Genomic DNA, 25707 nt, shown 5'->3' on the forward strand with positions numbered 1-25707 from the left:
TCTGTATCTGTTTACATGATACCGAGACAAAAGTCAAGTCGTTCCGGAATGAGTTCATTCCGGCTTTCATTCCGGAATGAAAGTTTCGTTCTGGAATGACATTTCATTCTGGTATCATGTAAACACAGAACGAATTTCGATCCGAGATGAAATCGCAACTCATGAAACCGCATACGGACTCCACAGTTTGAATTCTGAGCGAAAAAACGTAATAGCATTACCTGTTTAGCCCAAAGAAAAAGCTCTATGGTCAAATAACTCGTTAAAATTGTAGATACGGCAATTAATGGGAACAAAAACAAGTTTGCGCGAAACATGCGCCACCTAGTTTAATACACGACCCCACAAGCATTGTGCTTTAAACCCTATCGTGTGTAAATAAATGTTTTTATGATGAGGGACCTTGTTTTGATCTCGCGCGAAAACCGCGCACGTGAAATGCCTTTGGTTGAACCGGTCGACTCTGTCATGTAAATGCAGAACGAACTTCATTTCGGAACGAGTTTCGTTCCGAAATGAAAGTCATTCCGGAATCATGTAAAAAGGCCCTTATATTTCCTAAACGAACAGGAACAGCAGCTATGCTTCTTTATTAGACAATTATTTTTTTTTTCCAGGCCGAGTGTTTCAGTTACGCCAGATAAAAACGCAAAGAAGACATCAACATCTAAATCACCGCCCTCGGCTGTCACACCCCCAAGCAAGACCACACCCCCCAGACCTGCAACCAAACCAAAACCTTCACCAAAGCTAAAAGACGAGGTAAGAGACCATAGTGATTAGTGTAGAAAATATAAAAGCGTCCAATAAGAAGCGACCGTCCGAAATTCATGGCAGTGTTTGTACCGCTCAGAAACTAGCATGAGTAATAGTAACCAGCCAAATCCTACCGCAATATTTTGACCCTTCCAGTCGTTCCGCAACTAGCGTTCATATTAAAAGTTTCACTTTCGTGCCCCTTCATTCATTCCCAAAACAAATGACCCCTCCCAAATCAACGGTTCACTGAAAGAAGCGATCGTCGAGCCAGAACTAATAATTCGACCCCTGTTATTACAAAAGCGTTAGATGATGATTGTATGTTTGTGACTATGTTAAAAAGCGCTTGTTTGTCACTGTAATCTGTGAAAATAACTGACTATGGTGTTTACTTGGTAGCGACCTGTTGTTCTTATTATCTATTATCACTTTCAGGTAGATTATCATTGTTATTTGAACTAAGGAGTTTGGTTGTGCACACTAAGAAGTTTTCTTTGATCGGAGTAGATTGTCATGAAAGCTCAGAAAGTCTGTCATTCTCATCAGGAGCACAGTGACAAACCCGTTGGAGAGATAATTATTTCCGGAAGATCACGCGAGAAAGCAGGACAAGCGCGCGGGGGACCGAGACGTTACATTGATCTTCGTACCCGTATTGTAATCTGTTGTCATGTGTTAACCTTCGTGCAAAATTTTGTCTTCATAGGAGAATAAAAAATCTAGCTGGATGCCCAAAGGGTGAGTGGAAAATAACATGATTGGTGTTGCTTCTTGCATGCGTTTTTTACGTGGTCCGTTCACTTCTGTTGTTTTCGTGCGCATGTATATTCGGGTGCAAAACCAAATTCAAACTTTGTTGCACCCTTTTGGTGCTTGCTTTTGCTCTTTTATTATAGCAGTGGTGTAAAAACAACATTAACGAATATTTTATTTTTCTTCTATTAGGGGAATCAGTCTTCCGGGCTTTCTTAAAAAGAAACCAAGCAGGGATCGTGCTGCCACGGCGCCCAGCTCAGAAGCTTCCACTGTTTGGCACACGAATAACGGTAAACTGAACGATGCTTGCTTGCTACTTTGCCTGTTTTTACACTCTTGTGTGAAATATGTTAACAAAAACATTTGTATGGGTGGTCTACATTTGAAGTAATACATCACTTAAAATTTGTAAAATCTGAACAACTGTAAAATCTGTGCAGTGACTACAGTCTTCAAGAACGGCGTTCTTGAAAACTGTCGCAACGATTCCTTCCCGGTTTATTCCTTCGAAGACTTTCGTCGCTACGTTTTCTACCTGGTTTGTTCCTTCGTTTCGCCCCACTAACTGCCCTGGGTCTTCGAGGATGACGTGGTGGATGAATACAAAGTTTTCTTATTTGCGAAAAATGCCTTCTTTAATAACCTTGGCATGATCCACTTACCTTGCCTACCCTAAAATCCCTACCAGTTAGTTTAAATTAAGTCTGCTCAATGAAATGATTAATTACGTCACTAAAACCACCCTTTAGGGAAATAAACTTTGTCCAATGCAATTGCAGTTTTAAAATCTGTTACGTTGTTTTCAATGGTTGAGGTTATTTTAATGTAACACGTTCTTTCCTTGTTTCCTTCTTTTGTTTTTTCTTTTTGGGTTTTAGGAGCTGATAAGAAGAAGGCTTCTCCAAAGGAACAGCCAAAGGTTCCCAAAGAAAGTCCGCCCTCTGAAAAGAAACCGGAAGTGTCCAAAGAAAGGGTACCCTCGGAAAAGAAACCGGAAGCGACCAAGGAAAGGGTACCCTCCGAAAAGAAACCGGAAGAGACAAAAGAAAGGGTACCCTCTGAGAAGAAACCAGAGGTGACCTTAGAAAAAAAGCCCTCTGAGAAGGAACCAGCAGTGTCCTCGGAGAAAAAAGAAGAGGAGCCCAAACAAACGACGCCATCTGAAAAGATACCTGAAGTGACGATAGAAAAGAGAAATGCTGAGGAAAATGAAGCTGTGTCTAAAGAAAGAGCATCATCGCAGACTAAACGAGAGAGGGCTCCGTCCGGAGGTAAACTACCACCCATAATGGGCGTGAAGCCATTCGCTTTACCACGTGACAGGGTAGCTACAGAGGCGGCACCCCGCCCACCAACTGCCCAACCACGTGATAGGGCGTCCACAGCCGATAAGAATGCCGCGAAGCCTTCCACTCCGGAGGAGCCTGCTAAACCCCGTGGCCCACCCAAATTTGGAATTGGGATAGGCGGGGCAGCAGGGGGAGGGCTGTTGGCTGAAATGAAATTGAGGCAAGAGAGGGCAGCCAGTTTAGGAAGGGTAAGTAGTAAGCGATAGATTCTTAGATGGTTACCGCGGTATCCAGTATATTCAGTAATAAAAATCATGTATGCTTTGTACGCTGACAATTTGTGCCTTCTTTCTGGTTTAGTTATATCGGGTTTTTTTATACATAATTTATAGGTTTGCTTAGAGAGTTTTATAATACTGTATTCCTTTGTGTAGCTAACATTTTTTCGGACACAATTTCCGTTGAAATGTTAGCCCAGTCTTGTTTGAAGCGCAAAATTTCATCAGATTATAAGCCCCTATAAAATAAATACGCCTTTATAAACGAACTCGAAAACCCAAACAAAACCCAACTAAAGATTGCGTTTTTCGCTGCCGCCAATCATAATTTGGACAACAATCAACGAACCCTGAAAAAGAGAATTACATACATACATACATACATACTTTATTATCTTTCCCCATGGGGGCTTTTCGAAAATAATTTATTAATAAAATAAATAAAATTTCTTTTTAATAAAAATAAAAATAAAATTTAAATAATTAAATAATAATAATAATAATAATAAAAAAAAAAATAAAAATAATAATAATAATAATAATAATAATAATAATAATAATAATAATAAATTATTTATATTAATAAATATTTAAAAAATTTTTTTTTTTTTTTTTTTTTTCTCTTTTTTTTTAAAAATAAAAATAAATCAACAAAATAATTGGATCAAAATCCACCAATCAAAACCCAAGGAAGTGACCTTTTGATCCAATGTAATTGAACTTGCGTTTCCTGAGAGGTCTGCTAAGATAACTGACGGCAGCGAAAAACGCAAACCGTTTGATTGCGCCTAGTTCTCGGGGTATCGACAGGCGCAGAGCCTGTCAATACCACGAACTTTCCTTGTGTTACCTTACTACAATTGACTTAGAAAGCCATAGTTACAGTTAAGTTAATGTATTCTCTATTAACAGAACAAGCCCGCTGACAAGCCAGCTGAGAGCAAACCACCCGAGCCAACGAAGGCGACGACCGAAAGTAAGGAGGCTGCTCCGGAAGTCACCAAGGAAAGGCTCGTGAAACCTTCGTCATTTAAGAGGCCCAGGCTACCTTCTGGTACTCCGCCAAAACCCGCTCCACGACCTGATAAGAAGAAAGAGCCAAAAGAGGAGAAGAAGGAAGAGACAAAAGTGGAAAAACCGGAGGTTAAGAAAGAGGAAAAACCGGAAGAGAAAAAGGTGGAGAAACCGGAAGTGAAGAAAGAGGAAAAACCGACAGTTGAGAAAGAAGTTAAAGAAGTGAAGAAAGAAGAAACACGGGAAGTGAAGGAGGATAAACCGGAAGATAAAAAGGAAGTTAAACCGGAAGAAAAGAAAGAGGAAGAACCGGACGGGAAAAAAGAGGAAGAACCCAAAAAGGAGGAATTAGACGAAGTGGTGGAAAATAAAGAGAAACCTGTAGAGAATCTCCCAGTTGAAGAAGTAAAGAAAGAGGAGGATGGACAGAAAAAGGAGGAGACACAAGCGAATGAGAGAGAAGAGAAGCCAAGCAAAGAATTAAAGGAACCGAAAGAAGAAGTGAAACAGAAGTTAGGAGATGTTGGCGCTGACACTTCAGTCGGCAAAGGGGTAGAAAGAACTGAGAAGGTAGGTGGAAAGGTAGCGAACGGAGAGACGAAGATCAAGGAGAAAGACGGCAGTAAAACGACTGAAGCAAAGGACGATTTGTGGGTAAAACGTGAAGCTGGCAAAGAAGCACTCAGACCAGGTGGTCGATCGATGTCGCTGAAAATGCAACGAAGCACCTCTGCAACAGAGAAGGTGGGGCCTTCGTTGCGGTCAGCCACTTTGCCTAAACCCTGGTCCCCCGGGCAGGCACCCTCCAGCATGCTGTCCAGAAAGTTAAGCTGGGAAATACCAAAAGTCAGTGAGGAGGATGCTGGTAGAGGGGTAAAGAAAGAGCGAAGTGGGAGTACCACAGAGGAACCCATCCTAGAGGTGTCAGAGGATCAAAGTTCGAAGACGTAAGTATTTGAAACTATACCTCTTTCGTTTTTCCGTTGTGAAACCAATATATGTTTAAGCAAATTCAAACCAAGTTAATGAGACGGCACTGAAATAAACTTGGGCCCTTTGACTGTTTGCGGACCCTTTTTTGTAGATTAAAGAGAATAAGATTCAATCTGATAAGCCGTGGTGGGGCATTTTCCTTATTTTTTTGGCGCTATGTGGAACATTTGAGCAGCTTTCGGGTGTTCGCCATGAGCCGGGAATTTGCACATTTGTTTTTAAAGCTGAGCAATGCTTGGGAGTTGGGGTATTGGGGTGGGGTGGGGGAATAGATTAGTCTTTCTGAAATACAAAAGGAACGCCACTATATAATTAATGGTAGGTTTTGTTTCGTCTTGCTCTGCTCTGTTTGGAATTAATGGATCTTGATGTTCACACTACGGTCCTGCTATTCTCGTTTAGGTCGCCTGTTGCCTCCAAGGAAGAAGACCAAACTTCGCAACAGGTGGAGAGCAAAGACGAAGCCAAAGTCACAACAGAAAACGGCGCGATTCCGAAAAGTCCTGATGCGGCTACTTTGGAGCAAATCTTGAACTCTGATGGCGACACAGCGTTATAAATAAAGTGTGAAGTTATTAGAAATGTTAATTAGAGCTTATTAGTTTGCAACTAAGTTTAAGTACGCTGACGCAAATCTAACAAAAAAAATAGCAACTAAAAACTAAGGTGTACATGTCATTATACGTTTATTCAGATTATTTTACAGTATGATATTTTTTATTCATAAACTTTTTGATACTAAATATGTCCGCGATTAAGACATTTGCATCGTTCACTCTTAGCTGTATTTAAAAAAAAAGCATGCTGTTTGTTTCGTAGTTTAATGGTAAAAGAGTATAAAACGGTAAATAAAAATGTTCATGGAGTGTTAAATATGTTAACCAAAAAAAAAAGTTGTAAACCAAGGCCAGGGTTGTTCAAAGCACGGTTAAGCTAATCCAAAAAAAGCGTCCACATGTTCTAAGACAGCTTCACCAGACTCGTTCCGAGTCGCTCCCGAGACGGTTTTTGACTAGAACGCATTGCAATCTCCATATGATTTTTCCCCAGTCTTTCATCTCCTTCGAGAACGAATAAAGTAGGGACTGGGAACGAGTCTGCAGCTTTGCAACTTTTCGACGTAGAGGTCTGATTTTTTTAATCGTTTTACACTTAGACTTACATCAAATTATAACTTAAAATTAAGATAAGCAGTCATTTAACGAGAAGATTAAACCTTGGTTAACTTAAAATCCAGGACGAGCGTTAACCAGCTTTCGAATAACAGGGCCGTCTAGAACTACAGTCTTCTTGCAACTCATTGTTGGGGTCGTCACGCAACATTGTAAGAAGCGTCACGCAACGTTATCAGGGAAGCGGCGCGTGACTGGCCAGACAGTGGCTGCGAAAGAGACCACAGTGTGAAGGTTTAATTTTAAATATGCGGGGAGGGAGAAGGATAATAAATAGACAAATAGCTGTATATTGCATGCTTTATATAAATTGCAATGAAGTGTATCTAGGTAGGATATTAGCCTTAGAATAAATGGTAAATTTATATTTTGTTTGTCACGGTTACAAGTCTTGGTACGCTACAGGTCATCTTGCTGAAAATTTTTCGTTATCCCCAGATGTGATCACACTAGCACCACATTTGATAAGATCAATTCCGTTACAACCAAATAAATTTCCATTGTCGTGAATACTTCCCTGTTGTTGTCGTGTTTATTGTTTGTTTGGGTCCTGGTTTGTTGTCACGATTGTGTTTGACAGACGTAATCTACATACTTATGCATAGTCTAGATTTCTTTAAAATAAGCGGTGGTAGCCTGTTTTAGGCGTGGGGAGCAGCGCAGCGAAGAATAACGAGTGAAAAAGAAAAAGAGAGGGAAAAAAGAAGGGAGAGACGAGGGTATGTCGAGAGACGCGGACTCCTCCCAAACCCATCACCTTTTCTTACTCACAGTTCTTTCTTACTCGCGCTAATCCCCATCTAACTAACCGCCCGGGACAGGCAAGCGGGTAACCCAAACAACCTAACACTTTGTAACTGTTGTGTAATATGTGGGCGTTTGGAAAACAACCAAAAGCGATTTCTTCTGACCCGTTTCTGCGTGTTATATAGATCCACACAACAGCAACATAAACGCACGTCGGCTTCAACATAAATCGTTTCAACCGGAGGGTCATTTCTTTAAGGATTTGCTGAAATTGTATCGCAACCTTCGGAGGGTCCTTACTTTTGGGGAGTCGTTACTTCGGGAATTTTCAGTAGTTTCGAAACATTCAACAACTGGTCTTAACCCATAATTAAACACACATACATTTCAGCATGTTTCAAGTGGTTCATACGCACTTGGCTAGATATCACGCCTTCTTTATAGGTTAAATACCCCTAATCCGATAAGATATATTGTAAAAATATCACGAAAAATTCATGTCGACACACGTAATCCCAGAGGGAGATGTCTCCAAAAACAAGTTTTGCAGTGTGCACCTTAAGAGAAATCTGCTGTAAAATGTATATGCTTGCCTGATTGCCTTGCAAAACAATTGGGAGTCCCCTTGGAGAGTTGTTGCTAACTGATCCGGCTTTGTGATAACAGTCAGGTCACTGAACGTAATCGGGCTGTGAATGAAATGAGAGATGGAAATTATAGCATGGCGTGATGTTTTATAATTCGCAACTGTTTTTATGACTGTGCAAGATAAGTGGATGATAGTTTCTATCAGGGTGGGCCGTTATTTCCACGAAAATAACTTTTATTTCCGTCGGCACACAAATGGTCCATTCGGTCCTCTTCGCGCTAAAGATCAAAGAAAACAAAATATTGACCCGCCAACTGAATATAAACGACGTACTCCCGTTTCAAAACAACGCGAATTACCGGTAATTGAAGAAGCGCTGTCTCAAAAGAACCGAAAACGAGTCTGGCCCTGCGCGCAGGGATTGTACAAGCGTGCGTTTGAGACATAGATCACGTGTTCAGTGCGTACTCACTAGTGACTGTCGTATTTTGTTATTTTATCGCTAGACGAGTACAGTGTGCGTGCGCCAGAAAGGAGGATTTTGTCGGGATTCGCCAAAAAAAAAGCGCACTTGTACTCTTAGTTTCGAGTGGTGCGTTTCGGTTATCGTACAGCTGAAATTTTATTGAAGGCTGAAAAAATACTGGAAACATCACACTAGCTGTTGAGGATGGAACTTTCTGCTTCCTCAAACATCGCTTGCTTTCTACAACTTTTATCTGTGCTTATCACTATTCAGGTACGTTTGTGGGAAATTCTATTGCATTGTGCCGTGGTGTTGGAAGTAATTTAAAGGGGACATTTCGCGCGCATATATTAACCAAAGGTAATTGCAACTCACGGCCTTTCAAAACAAAAGTTCATTTTATCTCCAATCTTTTTTCAAGAATCGTTTAGCAATAAAATTAAATTAAATTAAATACTTCCTGGTAATGAGCTACATTTTAATATAAGTTTTGTTTGGTAATTCATAACACACGGAATACTCCCCTTTATAAATAAACCTCGATTAGGAAGTATTGCATCAAAAGTGCAGTTGAGCGTACTAGCTGAATTTTAAGCTTTGTACGCCAAATCATATTTCCTGACAAAAATTAAAGGCATTCTTCAATATTCTTTTCGCCTTCGTGAAGTCGCCAGTCCAAGTTTCAGCACGTGAAAAACAAGTTACATTATGCGTATGTGTCAATGCACAGAAGCGGTGCAGCATAAGAATATTTTGGGCACAAGATTTACCGCGGGGCTATAATTAACCCTTCCCAATCTGCCGGTAAAGACGGATATCTTATTTTATGGTTTTGTTTACGGTCCGATCACTTAGGAAATCACCACAAAAATGGTAAATCAAGGGTAAATCAGTTATAATTGAACATCGTGTGACTGCCTGTAAATTCACGCAAACTCTTGTTCATCAGTGACTTTCGAAATGATCGGTGCAGCCGACTTTTTCTGCCAAGCTAAGGCATCAATTTTTCCCGTCTAATTTTGTTTCTCTCAACACGGTCGATTTTGGAACATTTGGCAGTCTAGAGTGAAACAGGTGGGTAATGCTGCATCAAAGTAAGGGGTGGGCGCAATTATGAGGCAACATGCAATTGTTTGCCTTGCTTAAACTCTGAATTTAACTGATGTTAGCGAAGCAAGTTAATAATAAAATCATTGGGGCTCCCTTAGGTCGCCATTGATCGAAACTAGTGATAAAAAAATTGTCAATTTAATGGTCAGATCAAGTAATTTCTCTTGCATTTGAATAATTTTAGACTTTTAAAAAAATGCTATCCAAAATCTTAAGAGAGGCCATTCTGTTGGGGCACCCCAGTCTGAGGCCAAATAAGACCAAATAACACACTCTAAACACAGACAGGCTTAACTTACCAATCGGCTCAAATCCAAGGAAAATCTTGCTTTATTTTTTAGGGGCGCGCGCTACAAAAAAGAAGCCCCCAGTGACTTTTTCAAGTTCAGTTTTAATTACAATAATGCAGTTTTGATTCACAGATCAGCTCTTTCGAAGACAATGACCGATAAATCCGTTTGTTTGCCTCCAATAAAAATTGGCATTCTGTCAAAGTATTCGACGTACTTTGTTTATTTTGTTTCTTACGGCAGATAATAAAATACGTTTCGTCACGATCAGTTCGCGTGTCTTTTTTGATCTGACTGTTGACTAGGCATGAATAGATTGTGCTAGTAAATTCAGGAAAAGTTGCTTCACAATATACCAAAAAGTTGTTCTATAGTTGTCTATTATAAAAAAGTTCCACAAATTTTATAATTTTTTTTTTTTTTTTTTTTTTTTTTTTTTTTTTTTTTTTTTTTTTGCTTGTTTTTTATTCCCCCTTTGGTTTTTTTTTTTTTTTTTTTTTTTTTTATTTTTTTTTTTCTTCTAAGGGGGCTTTTTAGAAAAAAAAAATTTATATTTTTTTTTTTTTTTTTTTTAAAAAAAAAAAAAATTAAAAAAAAAAAAAAAATAAAAAAAAAAAATTTAAGTTGATGCAGAGAGAGGATTAAGCTATTTGTCATGGTTATGAAAGTTCATGACAGCGAGGCGCCATAACTAAATCGTGCATATTGTATCCCGAAAGATTACAAACTAAAATCTTTAGTGACGGTTAACAACGAGATTTTAAAGTTACGCGTTCTTTTACACTTTCGTCGTCGAGATATCTGTACAGAATCATGCTTGCAGCTCACGAGAACACAATAACTGAGTACCGAATATGAATTTCCATCAATGCATCGTGAACAGTTGTATGGAGATTTTTGAGTTGAGATTAATGTCGAAAGGGTCGTTTGAACAGCTCTTGACCAAGGAGGGCTATCTTAATTGTTTTATATATGATAAACAGGAAATCTGAAAAACTACAGCCAGATTATTACAACAAGACGATTACTAGTTCCGTATTTTCTCAATTAAACGCCGGGCCCCGAATAAACGCCGGGTCTCCAAGGTAGAGTGGTAAGTAAGCCTTTTTGGCGTTTATTTGAGGTGTTATATGTTTTAGGTATGATGGCAAGATACATTCATGTCACAAATAATGATTAAAAACCCTTGTTTAATAAACATTTCGCTGGATCCACGGAGCCAAGTTTGAAATAAACGCCGGGGGCGTTTAATTGAGAAAATACGGTAGTTTTTTAAAATTCTTTAGAGTTATTCTGAGAACGACTTTGGTACAGGAGAAGCATACTCCTCACTTAGCGATTAATTTTAATCGGGAAGTTTCTGATATGAGAAGTTCATCGTGTCCAAGTTCATGTAAACAGCTTTTCAAGTTTGGCTTTAGTATAGCTTTGTCTTGCGTAATGACAAGCACAACTGAGGAGGATCGAAAGATAAGAAAAAGATTTACGGTTGCGGGTGGATATTGGACTTTAAAGAACCCCCCGAAAAGAAATAAAAAATGGGTACGAGGGGGCAGATTGAAAAAATGGATTGGACCGAAGTTAGCTTGAAACGTTTCATTCTAACGACCCTTTATAATAGCGTAACACTGTATAAATGGCCGGTATTCACGTACATCTCAAAACATGTGCTATAAAGGTCCGACTGTGCTTAAACACTAACACAAATGAAACAGGTTCCTTGTAAATGTATGACACCCGTACGTCTACATGCACTCGTTCAGACAAGTGCTTTTTTGTTGTTGGTTGTGGTGGTGTTTGGCGCGACTATCATACTAGCTAGCACAAGACAGTACAATCCCAAAAATCACACACAGTTTGTACAGTGTGAACAAGCTCAAAGTTGTTATTTCTAACATTTTATAACTAAGGCAGTCTTACGCACAATTATTTTTTACAAGTTCACGCCTCATAAATATCATGATAGAGTTTGCGAATGCCGTGTCGCACGCTTTCATACCGATGGAAAATAAAAATAGCCACACCACCTTTCTAAAGAGGGTTCGGGTATGTTTTCTTAACTTCTGGGCCTCTTCCCGACTCTATTGTATCAAGAAAAAAATCCAATGATACAAACCAGAGAATAAGCACTGACGCACGCTAACCAACACGACTGTTCCAGCAAACCGTGTTGTATTTTGCAATTAGAACGGAGGTGAAAAAAATTAGTTACCATTGGTTTATTACGATGCTAAACAGCTTGGAAGAGGGGAGTAGGGAGGGGTTTCTAAGGCAGCTGGTAGAGATCTAGGCGTACCTCCTAGGATAGTGAGATGCGAGATGACTTGACACGAACCCTCTTTCACTGGAAACTTTTTTCATATTTCGGCAAAAAAAATATTCAAAAGTATGCTTAAAACCCCTTGAGGAAATCAAGAAAATCACGATAGTTTGCATCTTGTCGAAATACAAATGAAACAAGTCATGAAACAAGTTTGAAATGGCTGCCGTGTTTCATGTACGTAAATGGACAGGAGCACATGTAAGGTTACGAGTGGGGATTGAAGGGTACTTTTATCATGTTCTAGAGCTGTGGCTATTGTCATTTTTGCCAATGAACTAATGCTGGGGGAGGGGAGGGTAACCTAAATTCGACGTCATCTGCTCTATGCGACACTAGCTCCTAAATGAATCTTTAAATTTTTGCAGCCCAAGTTCATCCGCCATCCCAGTAATGTCACCAAAACGTGCAAACATTTTCACTTGAAACGCTTTATTGTTACAATCTTGACTTTACATTATCAATCTTTCGCGAACTGCGCTTCTAAGCGAGATAGTCGCATTTCTGACAGGTTCTCGGACAATCTATCTGCACGGTGAATGTTCCACAAGCTCCTTGCCCCAGTTTTTGGCATTCTATTGGCTTCCAATCGTGGCAGTCCGAACTCTGTCGCTCAAACCTCAGGTCTGATTCCACTGACAAGAAAACAATTTTTGGCAACAATTAATTTACCAAATGTACCTAAAGTTTCGAAAGTAAACAACCTCGTTACTTTTGGATCTAGTAGCGTTTTGCTATCAGCTACTTTTAGCAGGTAACAACTTTCGGGGAGTCGCATTTAAGGGAAGGAAAAACGTGTAAAACTTGGGCCGATCCGACCCTATGAAAATACAATGTTTCCAATAAAACTTTTGCAGAAGGAACCAATCTGTTTTATATAGATAGAGATCTAGATAAAAGGATAAAACTCGCAACAAAAGCAATTACTTTGCTGCCATAAAATCTTTTCGGAGTGTCGCTTCAATTGGAGGGTCTGTACTTTTGGGATTTGCTATCAGCCCTTAAATTTTATTGCTTCTTCTGGGTGATCATTACGTTCGAAATTTTACGGCATCAGCCAAGTTTACCACTTTAAATTAAAGCTACATTTGCAGCCAGAAATATCATTGAACAAAGTGGTGCAAAGAAGAAAGAGAAAACCACCAAATTTCGCCGACTTATTAGCAAGCACAGGATAAAATTAAATAATTCAAAAATACAAACCGCCCTATTAAACAACTTAAAAAGTATTCACAAATAAAGAGTAGGCGTTCCAGAGTACCATAGAAACTGATAAAAACTGATAAAATTGGTAGTATACCTTCTCTCTTGAAATTCGGAGCGGACTCCACTTCCAAAAGAATAAATGTTAGCCAAACGAGTGGAAGTAGGTTAAACATCTTGACGAACTCAAGTTGTACCTCAAGTAGAACTCATGCAGTGGGACAGCTTTGCCATTCGTTTTATAGGCTGTTTTAAGTTAGCAGGTGTAGAAATTGTTATCCATTTTTTAACGCCTTATTTGGTAATGATCTCCATCGATAAACAACAGATGGTAACAAATGGTTAATAAAATAAATTTTCAGGGCGTTGTTTAAATAATATTAATGTCTTAGCAATTAACTAGCTAATGGCTTTTAGTGGATGGCAAAGCCAGCGTTAGTTAACATTTTAAGAAAACAAATAAAATGAAATTACTGAGTAAAACTTTCTTAACCCCCCAAAAAAACATCATTTTACACCTCGCATTTGCCGAATAAAGTTCTCTGAAAATTTGAATTTTTAAAAATAGTTTGAAACCATTAATTTCTGATGAGAATTCTTTTTTATTGCAGCTTTAGTTACACAAATATCAAATAACCCGAAGAAGACGATAGAAAAACCAAGACTATTTAATGTACGGGAACATCGGCTTAAAACACTTCGCTATTAATTTATTAGACGGAACGGCGCTTTAAAAGACCGGTTTCCTTGTAAGTCGAGATCTTTATCGACCCTATACCACTTCCAAATTAACATTTCAAAACAATTACCTATTTTTTATCTAAACAGACAAAATGTGCTACGGGCGCGGAAACAGTTAACTTTTCTATCAACTCAGCTTAGATGCCGACTTTACTGCTTGTTGATAAAGTGTACGTCTAGTGAGCTAGACTGTTTGGCATAGGGAATGACTCTGCATGTAGCGATGAATGAAGCGATCATAGAGTGATAATTTATGGAGTTTTGTTGAAATCAGCAGACATAGTGTCGATTTTACGACATGTAAAAGTGAAAAGCACTAAATTCAGACTAGCTTTTAACAATAATTGACTTTAGTATATACCACACAAATGAATAGCGTTTTTTGCGCGCGCTGATTGGTTAACTCGGAGGTGATTGGCAAAGTACTATTCACCTCCACTTCGGTGAATAATTAATTGTTAATTGTTCCAAATGAGACAATTTTTACATTTTGATCAGATTTCAATCTTCCTGCCTTGCCTCATATAACACCAGAAAAGTGTACCTTTTTAAAAAGTTTGTACAGAACGGTTTTCTTTTTACTTCTAATTATACTTTGACAATCTTATCTGTTCTTCGGCGGCTTCTTTTAGCAGTAATGGCGGCTTTTGCTGGCGCGAAAAGAAAAGTCAAGTTGCTTCTTAGATTTTGATGAAACCGATTATATACAGTAAAAGCTATTTCCATTTTCGCCAAATTATGTTCCTTTACAATGTTTTCAAAGACCATAATAACTTTGGATTCAATTTGCATTCCTTTTTTTTGAAAGGAATTAATATTCGTCAATTGAGTTTTAACAAAAAAAAAAATACAATCTGATTGCTTGTGGGTTTACATCGTCTGGAACACTCCAGGGAACTCATAGGTCGACGGGAAGCCCTGGGGGGGGGGGGGGGGGTCACCACAATTCAAGCAGCTTTTCAAAATAATTTCTCCCCTAAAATAGGTCATAACTTGAAAAGCCGGCATTTTAACAAGTGTAAAAGGTGCATCTTTATCAATTTTGACTTTAACCAATGAAATAACTCAAGCAAACTGCATGGACGCGTAAAAATAGCAATATAAAAACTAAGGCATCCCCTAGAGAACGATCCAAACAGTTTAAAACTAGCCTGAGTTGATTAAAAAAGTATCAAAGGGCGCCGACTTTATCTAGTCTTCTTTTTCGTGATACATATGCTTCCTTTCTGCTCCTCGAGGCATTTGACCCACGACTCACAGTCCGCCCTTTTAAAAAGGGAAAAAGATGCCTCGTAACTCCGTTTCTGTATGAGAGTATGATACTGACAAGCAATCCATAAAATATGTTTTCTTTAATTTTCATTGTACATGCACTACCTAGCAAAAGAGTTTACTGTTTGTTCATAGTGTAGCTGTGCAATGAAGCTGGAAGTTCTGTATACAATCATTTCATGTTGTGTTCTGCGGACTTTAAATCGATATTACCGATCAGGACAAATAAGGAAAAGTTGTAAACCCCATTGCACTAACTACAGCGCACAGGTATAATCAGATCACAAAGTTTAATTTATTGTAATACGTGCAGAATAAAAAGTTAAAAAATTAGTTACGAGTTAAAATATTCCTCCCAAAATCATGTTAAGAATCATGAAAATTATCCCCTGCACCCATAATTACTTACTCATTTTTTGAGGTAATGTAAGATATGAAATATTCAAAACCGTTAGGAGCTTGTTCAATTATGAATTTAAAAATGTCGATGAAATAATGCACCTATCAATGGTTTGCCCCAGGATGGGGGGGGGGGCGGGCAACCCAGGGGAATTGACATTTGGAATCCAGAGTTGAATTCCCCACCCCTGGGCACCTAGCAAATGTCAAATTTCACATATCTCCTCTTAAATTTCTAACCCAGCAGACCATTTACATGCCAAATCCCTTCCCTGTGAGAGCCCGATCATTCCCGTGGGGCCCGCCCCCCCCCCCCCCATCCGGGGCAAACCATTGATAGGTGACATAAGTAAGTGGTTTTAACGAAACATATTTGTAAGGACCTGCAAGTGATGTTTATGCAGTATATCTACGAACGTGTCTGTATACTAAAAGTAAAAGTAGGTTGTGTCCCGGGGGACTCCCTATTGGCCAACGGGGAGGCTCCGCCCGAGGGGCCCAGGCTCGGAACAAAGGGTAGGGACGCGGAGGATGGAATATGTCATTTGGCATAAAGGGAAAACAGACGCAATATGGCTGAATTGAAGGCACAATGACAAGAAAACTCCAGAAAGTCAGCCATGCCAGGAGAAGGGGACCCAGGGCAAAAGGGGACGCAAGGGGGGGGGGACTGGGGGCGGAGCCCCCGAACTTTTGAGTACCCCCCCCCCCCGCCCCGGGAGTTGTGTATAAAGCTAGAAGCTTGTGGGACCATGTATTTTGAAACCAATACGAAACAAGCAAAACATATTTAAGAATCCCAGTTGGCTACCGATACAAAACGTGGGGGAGTAGAATTCGGGACCACCGAACACAAACTCGTCCACTGCCAGGGACCGGAAGAAGATTTGAATCCTGGACCTCCGGATTACAAGTAGTCCAGCACCCTAACCACTAGGCTACGCTAGCCCCAGTTAACGAATAAGGTTCAAAAAATTGATCAGTAATAAATGTTTCAGTTGTATCAACTCCAAATGGTCTATTTACTATTAACTGTCATTTGAAAACAACTAAAACAACCTATTTTTTTTTCTCAGTGCTTTACGTGTCTAGTCAGTTAAGGTGGATCCACGACGCGATTTCGGGAAAAGAGACAGTGAACGACGCGAACACGTCAACGCAAGTCGTTCATACATGTCTCAATTTTACGCACGTAAATTACGCGTCAGTGGAAATCCACCTTTAGTCAAATTAACTCAATTTCGGAGACCAAGATCGAGAACAAGAATAGCACTCCGTGTGCTTCTTGCACCATTTTAAGACTCGCTGCTAGGTCTGCTAGGGCTTAATATGAATATAAAAAGGTCAGTAGGAGAATATTCCCATTTAGTTAACATGAGTTTAGACTGAAATTTTGTGACGAGTAACCTCACCAAATCAACTCATTCCCAGGACTCCCGTTCCTAGGCGACACGAAAAATGATGTTAGTCCCAACTCCCGTAAGATATTGAAACTTTTTCCTACCGCTATTTTCGGAAGGGGCGCAACGTTTTGGGGTCACTGCATTCGGCTAGTTAAAACATGTACCATATGCGAGCAGATCCATCTAAATAAAAGAAACACGTTTTGAAAAAAACGTTCGTAGGAATCAACCTTTTCCTTGTATACAGAGACGAAATAAAAAAAAAATTTGTAGTAAATAATAAAGATGGTAATTTTCAAGCTCGGTAAAAAATAGTAAAAAATTTTTTAAAATTAATTTTTTTTTTTTCATTTTTTTTTTTCCTAACATTTTTTAGGACGCCTGTCAAATATCAACCCAATAAATGGCCCACCTCAAAAAATTTTTTTTTTTTTTAGCCCCCCCCACCTTGGGGGGGCGGCCCGGGGCTTTTTTTTTTTCCCCCCCCTCGTTTGTAAAAATTTGAAACACAAACTTGTTGAAAGGAGTTTACATCAGAACAGAGTAATATTTTGCATTGAAATAAACCACTTTGGTACATTATTGTGTTGTATCTGTTATTCCAATTTTTTTTTTATATAATAAGAAGACAAGTGACGTTTGAGGTTGCTTCCTATGGGGGGTCGCCACTTTCACAATTTAACGGTATCTTTGTTCTTTCAATATCTCGTTATCTCGTTACGAGTAATAAATCCATCATCGATATTTGAGATTCACTTTAAGTTAATGACAAAATAACGAGAAATTAATGAGAAAATCGTACGATCTTCCTCCAACCGAAAACAGAATGTTTTTTTCCCTAAAATGTGATTAAGGCAATTGAATTTGACAATTGGCCTAGCAAACAGAAATAGTTTACTTCACAAGAGCCTTTCATACTCAAAGATCCCATCACAGCGTTGGCAATGCAGCAATGGGTATAGGCACATATGTCAGCTATTGTGATAGTTTTGGGTTTCTCATATTAGAGAGGAATTATAACTATCAATGAACTAAAAGGCTGACTCGACTTCTCCCCAGTGGGTATCTTCAGGGCCAATGCCAAGAAACACTGAAAGAAATACTGCAAATAAACATAACATGGTTATGAATCCCAGCTGACAGAAAGGAGACCAGAACATTTCTAGAAAGGGCGTGGCCGAGCATTTGAACTCGGGACTAAAAAGAAAAACGCCACGGCTGTGTCGATGTTTTTCAGTGACACTAGAACACCAGTTGCCCGAGCCACACCATACGTTTTTCCCCTTTTAAACAGTTCAACTCATACTTACAATACAAGAAATGTCCCAATCTTTTTATTTTATTTTAACATTACAGAACAATCACTAGACAATGGTCGGTAAGACATAAAGGACCAAAGTATTTGAACTCTTGATATATCGTCCGAATATCGTTAACTTAACTCTTTTAAAACAAAACTTAAATTGAATACCGTATCTGTAGCAACTCGAAAACCTGCCACTATCTTTAGCCATAGTTTTAAAATAATTTCCAGTAATCTTATCTTATCTAATGCAAAGAGGATGCTTAATATTATAAGCCTTCAAGCTAAGGTTTCTCTTTATGTTTTCTCGCCGCCTCCTGGGCTGTAAACTTTTTCAGTTAACTGTTTTCTTTCATTTTTATGTTGTGGAAAAATGAATGAAATGAAAGGGTTAAAGTAGTCTGTGTACAGCCGTCCCGCTCCGCTCCGCTTTTTTTTTGAGCGAAGGGGGGCGGCCGTACCGGCAGCTTTTATGCCAGCTTGAGGTTGACGGTAACTGGCTCCATATTGTTGCTTAGCAACTAAAACATCGTGGGCTCAGTGATCGATTAGGACCTCATGTAAACATCTCATATGCTCCTGGTTAAGTTCAGACGGATTACGACTAAGATAAGTACTTGTCTCCCTGGATGAATTTGTAGTTATTATCGTTACCGTGAAATACGCGGCAAATGATATTTACCGGCCAGCTACAAGTCCAAAGAATATTTCGTATTCGTGCGGGAACTGATTAAAAAGAGAAATTGATCGGTCCCTTTGTTTTCATGAAAGAATATGCCATCAGATGGCTAGGCACCAAAATACCGAACAACATTTCTTTTCGCATTGCATGTTATTTTTAGAACTTTAAAATCTTAGCTATTCGGCCGTAAATCACGAAGATCATTAGTGATGCACTTCTTTCAGAGATATATTTTTGTATTCAACGACCACTACGACCCCGATGGCCGATCCAGGGGCACCCAACGGAATTTTCGTTAATCTGTTCGGAAGACGATTGAGATCAGAATTCAGAACATTCATTGTTGCTTGCCTGCCTTTCCTAGGACGTATCAAAAATGGTATAATTGTTCGTTTTACGGATTACTCAAAGGTCACCAGAATTCGGGAGCCTCAGGGGCGAAAAGGAGGATCCCTAAACCGGATCACAGACCGCAGGAAACGAACAGATAAAAATTTTGGGGATTGCCATATCACCGTTTATACTAAAATACGTCAACGGTGCATCTTAAGTGGTGAACTATATTCTCGATGGGTGCCCCTGCTGATCGTAAGTTGCCGTATAAACACGGAAAACCTGTTTTGTGATTATTCATCATTTGTTAAGATAACAAATTATTTGATAGCCTTGCTTGAAATTACTCCCGGCGTTCACTGCCTATAAATGACCCTATCTTTTTTTGTTTTCTTTAATTTTGCAAAAGGCATCCTATTGACAGTTTCACAAATAAGAAACTAAATTAATCATGAGTTAACCAAAGAAACGGGGTGGATTAGTGTTACGACAAAAAAAAAAATGAGATCATGCTAGTAGCTTCCTCTTTTGGGAGACTTACAAAGCAAATAAGCCAATAAGCTGCTTGAACAAAACAAAAATATCGTTCCCTTAAGTTACTACTAACCGAACATAAACAGTTATTTTCAGTGCCTCGCTCCATACGTTTTTTAAAAGTTCTGAAATGAAAGAAGCTCTGTTTTTCTTTTTCAAGGTCGTGTAACCTATGAATACCATAAAAACAAACGCCACTAGATCAATATTTTTTATCGGTACAAAATTTCGCAGCTTCAGTTCTTCAGGGGCAACTTTTGTGTTTATACACATTCACGACATCGGTACCTGTCGCCTCGGGTATTAAAATGCCGGAAAGACCCCGCGTCTCTTCCAAACCGCTCACAGGAAATGCCACAGGGTAAATACCGGACGCGCGATATGAATAAGGATAGGCCAAGGCCACCCTTGAAGGGGGTGAATAATATCGATGAAAAGTTCTAAAAGCAGGTCTTTCGACAACCATATCTTTATAAAATGAGAGCCGGAGAAAGAGTGCCACGGGCATTCTTCAATAAGAAGACCGACGGTAGACACTTAATTGTTTACTTAAAAATTCAGGTCTATCGTAAATGTGTTTTCTGGCAAAAGAAATACAAGATCGTTGTGTATTTTGAGCAAAAGTTCATATAAACAAGTCAAGAGAACGGAATAAGGAAAGCAGATTAGCCCCAATGACCCAAGTATCTATTGAATGTCAGAAACACAATATGGCTGATGGTCGCACGCGTGTTTTTTTTTCCCGCCCTACATCCGGGAGCTGATGAACCCCGCCGGCTGATTGCTAAATGTTTTTTCTTTTTGGTACGCAACTGATAGTAATGGTGCTTCACATGCGGAAATTGAGTTTTACGATTGTTATGAATTAGTTAGTATCCCTTCTATGAGCTATGTTCAAAAACGTGAACAAACAGTTTGTCCTGACATTTTGCAGTTTTATAATAACCCTCTTTTCGACATTCAAGGTAAGCCTGTTAGCTTTTTATTCGGTCGATGCCGTGGGTTGTGCATGCTCTTATATATAGAGATCTATCTGTAAACGTACGCGTATTGCACATAGATTGTAAACGACTGTTTAAAACTGCTCTTAACGAGCCAGTTACGACTGATTTTATGGATTCCGTGATCAGAACAGTTATACTAGAGAAAATTCTGGATATACTAGACATACGAAGCTCGTTTTTTAGACGGACATAATTAAAAGCCCATAGTTTAGATCACACGTTTGCCTACTGATGAAAGAAAGAGCCGAAAAGCGGAACAGTGCGGTTTAGCCTGTGACCTATTCCTTCCAGTACCAGGCGCAAGCGTCAATTGCCTCATGATCACTCTACTGTACTTTTATGACGCTTTAGATTCTGTTTTTTTTTTTTCTAATCTTGTTAGTTTCAACCTTTTTCCTTGTAAAGTCAGTTTCTTTAGTGTTACATGTAATTGGCTTTCTTCACTTATATTTTCAATACCGACGCGCACACGAAGTCGCGCGTTCGGGTCAATTTTTGGCCTTTTTCCTTTTTTGCGAGCTAAGTCCACAATCCAAATGTCCATGTTTCATAGCTCTTTTTTATGGCATGACCGTACAGTAGATGTCTTGCAATTAAGTGAGATACTGGATTATAATTAAAGAAAGTGCTAAAAACTACATGAGTAGCGATGGAATTCCAAAGCTGTCAAAACTTTGTCGCCTGTTATCTAGGGAAGGGGGCAAATCTTAGCAGAGTAGGGTCAAAGGCCTTTTAATCCCAGGGATTTCTTTCGAGTCCGGCTGAACGTAAAACTACAGATAAGCGGGTTGATATCTTTACAGGACCACTGTAACATGAATTTAACTTATTTTGCGCAACGGAAAAAGGTGCATTTAAGGACTAGTACGAGTATCGCGTAATTGTCATACGATCTTTTACTGGTAAGCAGATATTCGGGAAAGTGAAGTAATTCCTTTCAGTGGCCAAACATTCATTTCTTTTCAATGTTAGCTTTGTTAGCGGGTGATTGTAATTCTAAAATGTGATGGTGTGTATTTACCTCACGAGAAGTAACTTCGAATCATCAAAATAACATCAACGGAAATTATGCTGTCCTTTAATTATCCATTTGAAAATATATGATTACTGTAACAGCCTCGTAAATGTTTCTTTAGAGAGGAGCTGTATTTGTTCAGCCTCCGGCTTTTTCTATCAAGCACACACCTATAAGTACCTAACGCTTGTTCTATATGTTATAGCCATATATTAATTACAACAGCGAAGAAATACTACATGTTAGTGTAAAGTTGTTGTGATATACGAAACTGTATTGTTGTTTACTTCGTTCAAAACATTTTTTTGGCTACGAATCAGCGCAATTACAAAGGTATAAGCTGGTATAGATGTGTGAATCTCTTTTACGCAACAAATTTCCAATAGTGATTCGAAAAACCAGCAGCGACTCCGATTGCAAACAGGTACAACAGGTTAGAAAGGATGAACAGGTTGAACTAGTTATGAAAGCCTCAGAAAGCCCTTGCGTGTGCCGAAAGTCTTCTTTATCAGATAAAAGTAATGGACTTACAGATAAGTCTACTTTACTAACTGGGACGAACAAACGTTATGCGGAATTAAATCGCATTACATCGAAAATACGCAGAAATCTTTTAAAATGCTAACAGGCGTTCTATTTTTTGTGCAAAATGGGTATCTTTTCCCTGTAGGAAATGAATGTTTTGACAAAAACTTCGACATTTTGCAAACAAAAACAAGCGATCAACAACTATTTTCTCCTTACGAAATCAACATATTTCCTAGCATACAGTTGTTGAGAATAAAGAGAATCTTTCATTTGTGGATACTGTCTCACTCAATGTTGTTGGACCACCTAAGTTTCAGAACAAATTGATAGAAAATTAACGGCAATCTGTGAGAAGAATTAACATTTTAAGCTGTAGGCCAAAAAGGTTAATCAAGACGTCTGTTTGTTTATTAAGGGCACATCCGGATCAGGCAAGATGACAGTTCTTCTACTCAACTATGGTAACAGTAACTCGCAGCTTGCTGATGGCAGTTGCTGTGACAACATGGGTTGGTGCATTAATGACTGCGATAATTTCTTCCAGTTGTGTTTCGCTCTGACCTCCTCATCTGACAAGTGTGCGCTGTGGAAAGGCTGGACATCTGTACTTGGTGACGACAGTTTTTCCTTTCCAAGTGCAGGAGGGAGTCTTGGGAATGGAATCAGGAACCCTTTGTCTTACAGCTTTACAAGTTGGCAGGTACGATGCCGTTTAGACAGCTGGAAAGTGCCATATCCTCATGTTGCTATCTTGGATTAACAAAGTTGAGAAAACTACCGTGAGCGCCAAAAGTGTTGAGACAGTCGGCACTTGAGACGGACAAAACCCCCACCCCTCAAAAACCCCCCCCCCCGAAACAATGTTGTATTGTATCTGCAAGACTGCCCGTGAGACAAGAAGGGGGAGGGAGGGGGTGGGAAGCGGCAGCAGAAAGGTGAAAAAACGGGTAAATAGTATCAATCTCACTGTCTCAAGGATTGACGCCCATTGTACTTCAACAAAAGCCTTCAATTCGAAATAAGTGATTGTGTTCTTGTTAACCCCTTTTCGCTTCGAAGAGAAATGGGCTGTTGACCTAGGCTTTTAATAAATCTACTTATTAGTGTTCCTATGTAAATCTATTTTAACCTTCATAAAACAACGGGTATAATATTATATAAAAAAAAGAGTATTATAGAATGTTCAAGTATTGTCTATTTTCTTTAAATAATGCCCAAGTAAAGCATTATTTTAAGGGAGGGTGAAGGGCGTTTCTTGTTTGTTTTCTATTGTATTATACGCTTGTGTAATTATTGCAATTGTTTGATATTACAAACAAAATAACAGCAATCTGCCACTGTTTTTCACTTTCAGCCAATTGTGTTTAATGTTGAAGTGTGGGACAACGATGATGGCAATATCGTTGGGGCAGACAAGGACTTTGTGGATCGCTACTCGTTAACCATTCAAACAAGCCCTTCCCCGAACCTTGCCACTGCAACTGCCAGACGTTACAAACTGACGGGTCCGGGATCCTCCTACTTAAACGTGGAGGTAAAAGTGTTTTGCGACGCAAATTATTTCGTACCGGACTGTTCCACATACTGTGTGGCACGAAATGACAACACTGGACATTATACTTGTGATTACACGCGCGGCCAGAAAGTGTGTCTGTCTGGGTGGTACGGTAATGACTGTCTCACTTACTGTATGGCCAGGAACGACACGTTGGGACATTATAGTTGTGATGGAAATGGACAAAGACAGTGTCTAGATAACTGGTATGGACAGGACTGCTTGGTTTATTGCAAACCCAGGGACGACACCTTGGGACACTACAATTGTGATGGCAATGGACAAAAACACTGTCTGGACAGCTGGTATGGTAAGGACTGCTTAGTTTATTGCAAGCCTAGGAATGACACTTTGGGGCATTACAGATGCGATGGAAACGGAAAAAGACACTGTCTAGACAACTGGTATGGAAACGCCTGCTTGGTGTATTGCAAGCCCATAAATGACACGCGAGGACATTACAGATGCAATGGCAATGGACAAAAACAGTGTCTGGACGACTGGTATGGCCAGGACTGTTTGGTTTATTGCAAGCCCAGAAATGACGTGCGAGGACATTACACGTGCAACAGCACTGGACATATTAATTGTTTACCAGGGTGGAGAGGAATGAACTGCACCGAAGGTGAGATAAAAAAGCACACTACAGGTAACATCAATGGGGTTAGGGGCGGTATTGTAATACAGTGTAAATGTTAAGCTGGACATGCCGAGACCTAATGGTAAGAACGACGGAACATCATTCTACTCTATGCTCTGGAGTATTTAAAGTGTAGTATGTATATGATGTGCGTGTATTGCTTTCAAAAAATTTGCTGACGTAGCTGATATGAGCCATAACGCTGCATGGCCTCATTATATTATGACGAATTGTGTCAAGAGACGAATTTAGTCTGAAACTTGCGTCCTGAAAAGGGAAACTGTTTTTATTCTTTTGTCTTGCAGAGATCGTGACAAGTTCAAGCACAGCTGTTTCATTTGCAGTTGCCTCCTATACGCTGTTGGCATCTACAGCCACAAGAGCCACAACCCAGTTGACTCCTTCGTCACGTTATGTATCAACTTACGACGTACATGTAGTTAAGCCCATAGGCGCAGTACGAAGTCCAGAGTACTTACAAAGCCCCACGGCTTCTCCACATGCAAAAATAGCCATGGCGTGATACAAACTAAACTGCCTCATTCTAGCGTGCTCAAAACCACAAGTGCTCTCCATACCTTCGCCACGGAGAGCATTTCTTTTGTTACAGCAGCACGGACAGCTTCACGCACAAACGATGTTTCCAAATCTTCCCTGGTATCTCAACGTTCTCTGCATGTGCTTCCATCACATATTACAACTTCTAGGTCTTCTAGTGAATTTAGAAAATTGCAAACAACCAAAACAACCAGGGTAACTTTAAGATCAGTCCAACAGACACCTCTGATTTCAGAAACGAGCTCTTCCAGTTCAAAGACTAGTGGTTCCACTTTGAAATCAACGCCATTGGTTGTATCTCGCTGCTCTACTGAAAACGAGGTCACAGCAAAGCCAACTGAAACGCCCAGCATTGCAGTCACCTCAGCGGGACTTGATAGCACTTTAGGACTTCAAAATCTAGCGTCTTTGTCTCAACTTAGCTCACCACTGAGCTCTTCCAGCTCAAAGACAGGTGTACCCACTTTGAAGCCAAAACCTTCTGTCCCTTCCTCTCTTCATACTTCTAAACAAGACTTCACTGACCAACCAACTGGGACGGCCAGGATGGCAATCTCTTCAACGCCTGTCTATAGCACTTTAGGACTTCAACACAAAACGGCGTTGCCTCAACTGAGTTCACCATCAAGCGCTTCCAGTTTACAGACGGACACGCCCACTTTAACGTCAGCATCTACCATTTGGCTGCTTTGTACTAAAACTGAGGAGATTTCAACGGACCCAGCTGAAACAAAGAAAACTACGATGCCCTCAG

At 39.6% G+C, this 25707-nt stretch overlaps 2 protein-coding genes and 1 long non-coding RNA gene across 6 annotated transcripts in view; 2 read left to right on the plus strand and 1 right to left on the minus strand.

The window, feature by feature from the left end:
• Nucleotides 1-6776, plus strand: part of LOC144649735 (uncharacterized) — a 32082-nt gene extending 25306 nt beyond the window's left edge. The window contains exons 36-42 of one of the 3 annotated variants that reach the window (XM_078509302.1): nucleotides 618-762; nucleotides 1466-1497; nucleotides 1705-1805; nucleotides 2394-3052; nucleotides 3995-4270; nucleotides 4316-5043; nucleotides 5492-6776. In XM_078509302.1, the coding sequence (XP_078365428.1) occupies nucleotides 618-762; nucleotides 1466-1497; nucleotides 1705-1805; nucleotides 2394-3052; nucleotides 3995-4270; nucleotides 4316-5043; nucleotides 5492-5648 (2098 nt within the window). In that variant the 3' untranslated portion in view covers nucleotides 5649-6776. Of the gene's footprint in view, nucleotides 1-617; nucleotides 763-1465; nucleotides 1498-1704; nucleotides 1806-2393; nucleotides 3053-3994; nucleotides 5044-5491 lie in introns of all 3 variants that reach the window. The other 2 variants (XM_078509303.1, XM_078509301.1) reach the window with 2 other exon arrangements.
• Nucleotides 6777-8098: 1322 nt separating this feature from the next.
• LOC144651738 (uncharacterized) lies at nucleotides 8099-25666 on the plus strand. Of its 2 annotated transcripts, none has more exons than XM_078511709.1 (4): nucleotides 8099-8336; nucleotides 22616-22900; nucleotides 23555-24380; nucleotides 24701-25665. In XM_078511709.1, the coding sequence occupies exons 1-4, from the start codon at nucleotides 8268-8270 to the stop codon at nucleotides 24916-24918; spliced, it is 1398 nt and encodes a 465-aa protein (XP_078367835.1). In that variant the 5' UTR covers nucleotides 8099-8267; the 3' UTR covers nucleotides 24919-25665. The 2 variants fall into 2 exon arrangements, with proteins under 2 accessions (XP_078367835.1, XP_078367834.1); XM_078511708.1 differs by lacking the exon at nucleotides 8099-8336 and adding an exon at nucleotides 20452-20618 and having other exon boundaries at nucleotides 24701-25666.
• Nucleotides 12197-13219, minus strand: LOC144652451 (uncharacterized). The gene is made up of 2 exons (XR_013570538.1): nucleotides 13084-13219; nucleotides 12197-12418 (listed from the first exon to the last, which is right to left on the minus strand). It is a non-coding gene; the product is annotated as an uncharacterized LOC144652451 (long non-coding RNA).
• Nucleotides 25667-25707: the final 41 nt, after the last annotated feature.

Source organism: Oculina patagonica, chromosome 4 (assembly GCF_052425735.1).
Source record: "Oculina patagonica isolate OP01 chromosome 4, crgOcupat, whole genome shotgun sequence".
NCBI lineage: Eukaryota > Metazoa > Cnidaria > Anthozoa > Scleractinia > Oculinidae > Oculina > Oculina patagonica.

Coding starts and splice junctions, on each gene's coding strand:
- LOC144651738 (XM_078511708.1), top strand. CDS start 20,544: ATGTTCAAAAACGTGAACAAACAGTTTGTCCTGACATTTTGCAGTTTT. Junction 20,619..22,615: donor CCCTCTTTTCGACATTCAAG/GTAAGCCTGTTA, acceptor TTGTTTATTAAG/GGCACATCCGGATCAGGCAA. Junction 22,901..23,554: donor ACAGCTTTACAAGTTGGCAG/GTACGATGCCGT, acceptor TTTCACTTTCAG/CCAATTGTGTTTAATGTTGA.